Raw genomic sequence first — 10784 nt, forward strand, 5'->3', positions numbered from 1 at the left:
GCGAAAGCACACCCGTGCCTCTCGCAGAAGCAAAACCATGACCCTCGCAAAAGAAAAAAAAACAGAAAACACGTTTTTTTTCCGAGAGGCACGGCCGTGACTCTCGTGAAGCGAAAAAAAATGCATTTTTTCAGCAAAAAAAAATTCAAATATTTTTTTGTCGAAAAGTTAAGGAGGACCAGTGGAAAACCAAAAGCGTTGCAAAACCCCAAAAAAACCGTTTAAATAGCCGAAAACGCGTGCGGAAAAATAAAAAAACAAAATTCGAAGGGAGCATCCAAAGCGCAACACGTGGCAAATGGCTGAGAGCACGTCAAGTGGCGCTAATCGTTGCGAGGCTCTTAAAGAAGCGTTCGTTAACTGGTGGCTCTCGAACTTGTCGAAAAGCTAAGGAGGGCCAGTGGAAAACCAAAATGTCGAAAAAACCCAAAAATACGATTTAATTAGCCGAAAGAACCAAGCAGCCTCTAAGCTTTCGCTAGAGCCTTGAGCCTCTCCGCTTAACGGGCCGATGGGAAGGAGCCCAGCCACTGGCTCCATCTGCACTTTGTAAGACGCCTGCGCGCAATGTCGTTACAACTTATTTGAAATTTCTCAAAAAAAAACTTATTTGAAAAAGAAAACGGTGGGATAGTGGCGAGTTAATGGCCCGAAAATGCTGTAACGTTTTCAAGGATTTTTTTAATATCTTTTTTTCAAAGAAAAAAAGAAAATCAACGTATTTTTCTGACAGATGGTTACGGTCCAGGCGTCTGAAATTCTTGCACCTCCCATCTCACGGACCATAAGATCTCTGCATAATACATACGACTCTGCAACCTGCACTGCACGTATACTGCTCCGTTGCAACTCCACAGGAAACTATACAGCCTACAATTTACACCAATATTATGCCAACAACAGTGCACGTACTACGATCTTGACGGCTCACGGTGGCTACTCTATTTTTAGCTCGTGTTCTGCCTTCAAGAAACTGCGCATATAACCAGTGATACACCGTCACGCCCTTACCAGAAATGTGCGCCGAGAGCATGGAGCTTCCTATATGATTCTGTTTCCATGATCCCTCGATTTCGTCTAGTGCCGTCTGCATCATGAGGGCAGGGCCAGGGAGAGAGGGCACGGGGGCATCAGGGAACCAACTAGCGTGTGTGTGTGCGCGCTCACGCCACCGCCCTCGCTCGAGCCACCGCCTTCTGGTAGATGTCCTCGTACTGCGAAGCCGAGGTGTCCCAGCTGAAATCGGTCGTCATGTCTTTCTGCACGAGCTGTTTCCAGACCTCGGGCTTCCTCGTGTAGCAGTTGAACGCCCTCTCCATCGCGCTGCTTAGGCCCTGGCAAAATGAACGTCCAGATGAGTCGTGTTGTGCCCGCCAGAAACCATCGACTAGGGTTTTTCCCTTCCCGGGCTGTGCGCGCAAACAGGACCTACCTGTTCGTCGGCCTTGACAAATGTAAAGCCGTTCCGCACCTCCATGGGTATTGTTTCGTCGTCGAAGTCAAAGACACTGAAACCACAAAGCATGCCATTACACTTCTTACTTTGATTGGGTGTGACGACTATGTTTGGAGGAACACTCGGTTGGTTCACTGTTTACCTGTCATTCAGCCCACCAGTTTTCCGAACAATCGGCACAGAACCATATCTCATGGCTATCATCTGCGCATAAGAAAGCATGTCAAAATTGCGCGTCAGAAGGCCACACATCAAATTGATGATAGAAGCAAAGGAGGCCAGACTCGCACTTGTTTAATTACTTCTAGGAAAGTGCCAGATGATCACGGCAACTGAAGCATATATTTCAGCAAGTGATACAAATTACGCGTCATACTAAACGATGTCAGCTTACTACATGTGTACCTAGTATAAACTAGGTGATATGCATTTATCATCAAGTATGGGAAGAAGCCACACACCTGAGTGAGGCCACATGGCTCAAATATAGAGGGAACAATGAACATGTCAGACGCAGCATATATGCAATGAGACAGCGCATCATCATACTTCAAAATCAGCCGGATATTGTTGTTGTTCTGAAAATGGTCTGCAATACCTTCAAACTCCCTCTGCAAACAAAACAAGAAGCAAGTATGTTCACCGTTCCAGAAATGGGCAAAAAAGGTGCTTAATATAAAACAGACAAAAAATACACCATTCCAGACTCATGTTCCTTCAGTGATAAATAAACTGTTCATGAGGTACTGAAGTGTGGTTTTCTTCTGTTACTTTGGAGATTCATGTCTGATCAAAATATCTGCACAGATATATACTATGACATAAACTGCATGGCATAAACGCACCTGAATTTCTGGTACTGGACTTGAACCCAGAAGGACAAACTGTCCTCCTAATTCAGCTGTTTTGTAGATTGCATGCCTGATAAGATGTACACCCTTCTGAGCAACTAGCCTGGTAATGCAACCAACCTGCTTGAGAAAATTTCAGTTATTTAGTTTAACATTCAATATCAAGTTCCAAGACAAATGGAAGGAGGTGAATACACACAGCAGGGGATCAGAAAATGATATTAGCTAACTGAAGAAAACAATCGAAAAACGGAACTGCTGTAATTCATTTCAGACTACATGGGCCATGCCCCGATAAATGTGATGACAAACGATAGAACCATATAGCTAACAGACTACTCCACGAAGAAAATTGATGAGAATAAAGAGATGGAAAATGTTCAAATTCAAGCACAGGGTGAACCTTTATATATCCAGTTTACCAGTAATTGAGAACTGAGCTTAACAGCATCGACAATCGTACCAGTGGTTGTGAAGGATATGCAGAAGCCAGGTTTAGTTGCTCTCTGAGGGCTGCTTTATTGGCTGCCTTTCCCTGGAGATCCTTAGCATTATACTGGACCTTCAGATACCTATCTGTGGAAGGGTTCCATGTATCTGTGTCGATTCCATTAAGTATCCCAAGAAATTTCCTGGAATGTACTTTAAGTGTATCTTGGAGTCCACGCCCACCCTGGGAACCATAAGAGCATTATCAGCACACAAGAAATGGAAACGCTTTACATGCAAATTGAAACTACTAAAATGAAATTGCAGTTGAGAGGAAGATTAAGACAAGTTAAACTAATGGTAACTAGAAACACTAGGACCATTAGAGCCCTGTACGGATATGCATGCCACTATATCTTGATTTAGGGTATTCTCAAGTATCCAAGCTTTTTGTAGCATCTCTTTAGTGTCCAGTCCATGTAGAAACATGAATATGTCTGGCACTACTGATCAAACAAAGGTACAGCAATATGCGTGTTTGTTTCCCAGAGCTTGTGCGATTTCTTGCTATCCTCTTCCAGAAATGGTTGCCTCCAAAAATTAGCCATTTTGAGCAACATGCTTAGAAATTATCTATTTTTGCAGATGAATCTTATAAGTTGAAGGCTACTGGTGAGACCATGAAGGACGATTAAAAAGTAGCCAAAAAAAGTCTACATCACATACAAATCGTAAGAAATATTACCTCTGAGCGAACCTCTAGTGCATACGTTGGCGAGACAGTTGTCACGATGTTTGAATACACAACTGCTCCCTGAATAATATGAATAAACAATTGCATAATTGATACCATAGCTATGAGTTTGAGTTCCAAAACATATTGCTAAAGTTTGCCATAATTGATACCTTAACAGCATTTATTCTTCCATGCGAATTGTCCCGCATCCTGTCTGGTCTGTCTAGGTGCTCAACATCAAGGCCACACCATGCTAAATCACGAGCTGGAGCAGTTCCTTGATATTCAAAATTATGACAGGTGAAGCAAATTCTAGCTGAGTTGAAGCCTAGATTTGCATATACATCCCAATAAAGAGGTGCCTGGAGGTTAAATGTCAAAGGGTAACTTAGTACAATCAACTTTGTAAATCAACCAAGAAAATAGATCAATGTCAAGTAGGCAATGAGTCAATGCTGTGAAATGATCTTTGACGCTTACAACAAATGCAGTTTGCCAGTCATGGCAGTGGATTATATCAACTTTCTTCCCAGATTGATAAAGTAATTCTAGTGCCGCACGGCTGAAGTACGAAAAACGTTTGAAGTCATCATGCTCTCCATAGTACTGAGCCCTCGAAAAGAACATCGCTGGATGCTGTGGCTCAATAAAGTAGACGGGTAGGCCTGCATATGCTAATTTAATTAGATTAATGCAGATTTAAATAAATTTTATACAGTGATACAACTGAGGGTTGCTTGTAACCTTCAACAGTCCCAGTCCAAATTTTGTTGTTGAACATATTTCCTTCGAAGTAGGACTGCACAAGAACATCTAAAACCTGCACAATCACATGATATCAATCTTACCCTAACAGAAGATCATACCAAAACATAGATAAGCAGCATTATGACATACCCTTAGATTGCTAACTTGGTCAACCTGCATGCAGTCGTATTTGGGAAGAATGATCTCTACTAGATGGCCTTTTTTCTGAAGTGCCTTCCCGAGACCAGATATCACATCTGCCAGGCCACCAACCTAAACAAGCATGCATATAAGAAATATAAAAGATGACTAATAGGATTCAAAATGATCAGAATGGACAAAAATCAGATTCCATAAGAATTAGTCATTGCATCAGCATCAGCATCAGTAGTTCAATAAATTTCTCAAGAAACAGATTAAAATGTAAAGCAGTTGGGGGAGATTGATCTACAACTTGTATGCACTATGCACATGATCAACAGACAAATATCTGCAGCTTTTAGACTTTCTTTTTTGCAGATAGTAACTTTGTTGAGACATGAAAGTCGAAATTTCACCACCTTTGGTACAGCCAGAGTTTTATTTACTATTTCATGGCTGCACAATCAAAATTTATAAGCTAAAAAAGGGCATCCATACAGTTTTTTAACAGTAAAAAGCTACATCCATTCACAAAAAAAGAATGATAGCACACATTCAACATTGTCAGTTTTACCTCGGTTTGAATTAGCCCTTGGATCATCATGACCTGAACACAACTGAGGAGAACCATATATTTAAAATAGTGCTTTATTGTTACTTGTAAGATATGTGGATAGGCTCGAATTTATGTGAAACACTGGAAAACTTAATACTTTGTTAATTTACAGAATATTAGTGCTTAAAACAATGTTCTCTCTAAGCGTCCCTAGATAGTAGTCATACTAGGCAGTGAATTATCCAAATATCAAATAGAAGATTTTAAATGCACGCATGAAAGGCTGTATTAATACTAAAACTCACCTTCGCGACAGGAGCCATCTCTGCTGCTATGTGGGCAATGTGCAAACCAGAACTGCATTAATCAATAAAGATTACAGACTAATTAATTTCTATAAACATGTTTTCTCATTTAGCAAAGGAGAAAGTGTACCTAGTTCCTGGTAATGCCATCTTAAGTAAGTTGTCCATAACTTCCCTGTTTTCGGTACCTCTGTATGACAAGTATGCTTCCCGAAGACGACTGTCCCTTTTCTGAACCATTTCTCGCAACATACTTGCGTCATTGTAAGATATTTTCTTCTCCAGTAACCATCCATCAGTTAAAAGGGAAATTTTGCTCCATAGTTCCGAAGGCATGTTTCCTGTAAAATTCTCCAGTGATCTTTTCTCACTTTCCTCTATTAGTTTGCTAAGAGTATCGTGAAATTCCACTATTGAGTGCTCATACAGTTCAATCTGAGAATGCATTTCACAATTACATGCTTGGAAGCGTTCTTCTACCAATTTGACTTTTTGCTGCAAAAGATCAACAAGAGAACAAGAGAACTTTGAAATATTTGCTGCTTGCAGTGAGGCCTCTAATTTGTCAAGCCTATCCTGCAGATCATGATTGTGGTCCAATATCACAGCAGCATGCTCTACTTGGTTTGCTGTGGTCTCAAGCAAGTCTTCCAATTTTTCTACTTTCTCCCACCAGGCATCCCTAGGACCAAGTTTCATCGTATCTGCTTGGGCGGCTATAAACCTAGACTCCAGCTCCCTAAGGGAAGCATCTAAAAGAGCATGCTCTTTCTCCAATTTGAATATACCCTCCTCTATCTCGGCAACCTCTATAAGCTTTGTTTTGAAAAATTCTATGTCCTCCTTCAGTAGAATGTTCTCTTCCTTTAGAATACCAAGCTCCAATGCTAGTGGAGAGTCACTGAAATTCCCTTCACTTGAAAGCTTATGTTGTTCATCTGTTTCTGACAACCTCGTCTCTAAAATGTTTATCTTTCTCTGCAAGGCTTCCTTTTCTTTAAGAACTTTATCAGCGTGTTCCATTGCCTGAAGACGGGCTTGATTCAAAAGAAGTATATCTAAAAAAATCAATTTGCAATTCAGTGTTTGTTATGTGCATACTTACAACTCTATGCATTTTAGGAAACTGTATGGATATTCAAAAGGAAGGAATCCCCTACTCTTCTCGGTGTTCTGTATCATTCCTACCAAATCTTCCAGCTTAAGGTTTGATATGCCATCTCCATCGTTGTATTTCTGTGGGGAAAATCACAAAACCTAGAAATTCTTAAAAGTAACAACAGTAACTAATATGAGCAAATTTAAAAGTGATTATATTTCAGAGTAAAATTGATCGAATGTTAACTTTGTTTAACTGTTGTATGCTGTATTTCTCAATGAAATAGGGCTTGGCTGCCATTTGGTTTAAAATATAGATGGCAATGCCAACTTTGCACCTTTATCTAATAACTATTGATTATTGAAGTAATAAAATGATGATGCATTTCGCTTCAGTTTAACAAAAACAGAATTTAAGATCTTTTTAAAATGTTCACACCAAGTAACCTCTCAGCCTGATAGATCTAACAGGTAAATTGCTGGACCTACACGAAAACACAATAGAACTATCTCATGATGAACAGTTGTAACTTGTAACCAATGATTCACAAGTAATTGCTACACTTACAGGATTTACTTTTGCTGTATTGAAAAGACATATTAAAATAAGCATATAACATTTTCAATGTTATTTACATTTTTACAAGGGCATCGGTTGAACTCATACATCAGTTTATATAGAGCAAATACAATAGTAGTGTCCCAACTCTACTTTAACGGCCTCCACATCCCAATTAATGTGTTGCAATACGGAATACAGCACTAATTATGGAACGCCAAACAAATACACAGATATGAGGAAGTATTTGAGGGGAAATACCTTACGACAGCAAAAAAGATTGTTTTTACTCGTATGAATAGAACATTATACGACCCATGATTAGCTGGCAATATAGCTTAAAATTAGATTTTCTTGGCCATCTTGAATTACGAGCGAAATTTACTTGGAAGCCAGTAGATGCAAGTTAGTAGATTCAGAAACTGATTTAAATTCATACATCTATGTTAAAACAAGGTGGAAATACATATGAGCAAGTTATTGCCTTTCAGTGGCAGCCAAGCCCCAGATTTGCTTTGTGGAAAAGAAGAATCGGCATCTACTGTCGCGTCACTCCGCGTGCTGACAAACAAATTTGGAAAGATATAGATTGCTAGTAGAAAGCATGATGCACATACCCTTTGCCGTTCTTTTTCAGCGGAAACCGACGCCTCGTCGCTGCGCACATTGGCCCTGTTGTTATAAAGGGGGTCGGCGCCGGTTGCGCTCTTGTGAGGGCGCTGCGCGGCCGCCCTGGAAAGCCAGCCAACAAAAGTCAGATTCCGACTCCTTGACATATTCGTAGAATCCAGGAATGGCAGCGGCATGTATACATCTCACCAGCGAAGCGGCCGAATTAGGGGGGCTGGAGACGAACCTGAGGCTGCGGTGGCGCGTGCGGGAGGCGAGGGCGAGGCGGCGGCGGGAGCGGCCGTCGGGCGGGGAAGGGGCGGGGCAGCGCGGGGACAGGAGGGCGGTCGCCTCGACGCCCGCCGCCGCGGAGCACGCCATGGGGAATAGGGAGAGGCAGGGCGACTGGTGGGGCGAGGGGAGCTTGAAGCGGGCGGCGGGCTGGAAAGCGGCGGGGAGTGGAGTGGGGCTGAAGAGTGGTGGTGGTGGACTGGTGGCGGTGGCGGTGGCCGGGGGCCAGCGCGTGGCGTGTCTCGTGCTCCGCGCGCGGGCGAGGCGGGGGCGGAGGCGGAGGAGGAGGGCCGTGGGCGTGGCACGGTGCCATTCGTCGGGCAAGCGGCCAGCGGAGGGGAGTGTGTGTGAAGGGAACGGACGGTGGAGCTTGATTTGTTTGGTACTACTAGTACAGGGTGCGCCCGTGCCGGCTCGAGAGGAGAGAGGCCGGTGAGCACGGCCGCAACAGAAAAGTCCTTGTTGTCGATCTACCGAAAAGCCACCATTGCTGAGCATCTCCGCGGGCACGCGCAGCAGTTCCTTCTGGCTTGAACCGGTTCCGTCCCTGGTCCTAAAGAATTATGGCACACGCTTGCCTCCTCCCCAGTGTTAGAATAATCCGAGGCACTCCGTCGATCTACCGAAGACCAAGCAATCACACGAGGCATGAAACCGAGATTTGTTAACGAGGTTCACCGATATGGCTACATCTCCGGGGCATGACTACGGGCGCTTCTCCCCATGACACCGTCACAATACCGCACGCCGGCCGCCCGGGCGCCGGCACACGCCGCCGGCTCCCCCGCATGCCTGTGCTATTACGTTGGCATAGGTTACATCGTGTGTCTAGCCCCGCTATATATGAGAGGCCTAGGATACAAGTGTCCTACTAGGACACGACTCCATATCCTGTCTACACACCGTACGATTTCAAGTCCAACTGTAACCTAACTTGTACAATAATATTCGACATAATTTTAACAAACTCCACCTTGGCGAATATTCTCCACCACCTTGAATTCGTCCATGCGTCGAACCTCCATGTACATTGGACTTGGGATACGCCATGAGCACCGCTGCTACTCCCAGACTCCATGTGACTCCACCTGCAACTGTAGTCCCTTCTTGTCTTCTTCACAATCAACACTCGAGCAAAATTAAGTTCCTCATTACTCTACCTTGTGCTTCCAACTTTCGGAGAATCCGTTCAACGCCATCACACAAAGACCACTGTCTGCATGAAAATGAACAATTCACATATTGGACGCCACATATAAGAGTTACCTGAACTCAACGTCACCGCTCTTTCTTGACTGCTTGTCTGAAACTTGAAGGAATTTCACCGTCGCCATGTGTCACCCTGAGTCAAATTCACAGTTGTCTCACCCCTTTTCCGGATAGTCTCTGGCATGTCCCACAGCTATAGCACTCCGCCTCCTTCTGTATTTGTCATCCGCACTTTGACATGTGCACTGAACAGAACAGAATATACGACCATGTACTCTCTCAGCTTTTGACAATTTCAGACTTTCCGCCACTTTCTCAGATTCTCCACGGTCAACTCCTGTCCATCAACTAGCACCGATAGACCCAGTCACCAACTTGAACTTGGTACTCATCAACACTACTTCAACACCCCCTGCACACTTTGTCTGGCCACATGTCTGACCACCAGTGCCTTGGCCTGTCGCTGTGCCCCGTGCTTACCGCACACCTCGCCGCTATCACCGCGTCGAGCCTCTGCTGTCCTGGTCGAGTCTCCCGGGTAGCTAGCCCCCACTGCCTCAACCCCCACTGCAGAGAACCATCGATCATCACCAATCGATGCCGAGTATCACGCCTCCATCAGACCACTGGCGCCCAGTCCGATCCACGTGTCTCTCGCTTTACCCCCTGAAATAGGCTTCGACTCTCCGTTAACTTACGTCGTAGCCCCTCCATCAGCACAGAGTGTAGTCATCTGTCAGACTCCAGCTCCACCTTCAACATGACTCCATGGTGGTTGTACGAGCCACCCCCACGCCCTGTCGACTTCAAGCTCTCATGTGTACACAACCTTGAATCAACCCTGTGTCATTGTCTTGTCGAAGCTGCACAAGCCCTCAAGCCTGCACCACGTGTTTCCACGCCCCAGAAGTTGGCCACCATCAGCATCACGCTCCTATGTCGTCGTCGCTGAAATCACCGCCGTCTTCTGCTTTGACCAACATATCCGTCGATCCGTCAGACAGTCCAGTCCGACCCAGCCAAAATTATCCGACTGCAACCATGCTCCACCCTGCGTCGTGTCTGCACATCTCCGTGCATTGCCTTGACGCCCTGCGTATGCATGATCATGTCACGACACGCTTCAAACTCCTCCGAGCCTTATACGCATGTCACCAACCTGCCAACCTTACGGTAAAATCCCGTGCGCAATTTGCAACACTTCCAAAAAAAAAACTGGATTTCCTGATAGTCTCCATGGGTACACCAAGCATATCACCATAAACTCCCAACACTCCTTTTCTTTAATCATGTTGCATCCCAAAGCCACGTACATACCTTAGTGCAGGTTCCTTTTTTCAAACAAATCTCACGTGTATCTGTATGCACAGCAACACAGGCACCGCACCTTCTCGTGCCTCGCCACACATCCCAGGTTGCACATCAGCCTCCAGCCACGCGGACTCATACGGCTTTCAGCCCGTCTCGGCCTCACACAGGCCAGCCCCAGCTAGACCAGCCGTGCGCCGCACTGCGGCCTTAGCCTCTGGCGGCCCTCCCCGTGTACGACGCGCCGCCTGCACGCTGCCTCGGATCCGATCGATCCGATCTCGCCCGTTGCACTGACTAGGGTTGCCTGCTCGCGGCCACCGCTGCCCATCGCTTCCCGCCGAGATGACCTCGAGTACGATTTTGCAGCCGCTGTTTCCGTCCGAGACTCCAGCCGCTGCACTCATGCGCCTGTACGTTGCTCCGCACGATTCCCGATTGCTTCTACCCGATCTCGTCGACAGCGCACCGTATGACCTCCACAGAACA

The 10784-nt window shown here is 45.1% G+C and overlaps 1 protein-coding gene across 2 annotated transcripts; it reads right to left on the minus strand.

The window, feature by feature from the left end:
• Nucleotides 1–737: 737 nt before the first annotated feature.
• LOC119288218 (probable starch synthase 4, chloroplastic/amyloplastic) lies at nt 738–8104 on the minus strand. Of its 2 annotated transcripts, XM_037567855.1 has the most exons (16): nt 7735–8104; nt 7496–7610; nt 6382–6457; nt 5352–6279; nt 5222–5273; nt 4370–4492; nt 4217–4292; nt 3953–4137; nt 3643–3834; nt 3482–3550; nt 2771–2980; nt 2302–2427; nt 1918–2067; nt 1599–1660; nt 1433–1508; nt 738–1334 (listed from the first exon to the last, which is right to left on the minus strand). In XM_037567855.1, exons 1-16 carry the CDS (start codon nt 7866–7868, stop codon nt 1164–1166), a joined length of 2745 nt encoding a protein of 914 aa, XP_037423752.1. In that variant the 5' UTR covers nt 7869–8104; the 3' UTR covers nt 738–1163. The 2 variants fall into 2 exon arrangements, with proteins under 2 accessions (XP_037423752.1, XP_037423760.1); XM_037567863.1 differs by lacking the exons at nt 7496–7610; nt 7735–8104 and having other exon boundaries at nt 5352–6247; nt 6327–6418.
• Nucleotides 8105–10784: the final 2680 nt, after the last annotated feature.

The sequence above is a fragment of the Triticum dicoccoides genome, chromosome 1A, assembly GCF_002162155.2.
Source record: "Triticum dicoccoides isolate Atlit2015 ecotype Zavitan chromosome 1A, WEW_v2.0, whole genome shotgun sequence".
Lineage (NCBI taxonomy): Eukaryota > Viridiplantae > Streptophyta > Magnoliopsida > Poales > Poaceae > Triticum > Triticum dicoccoides.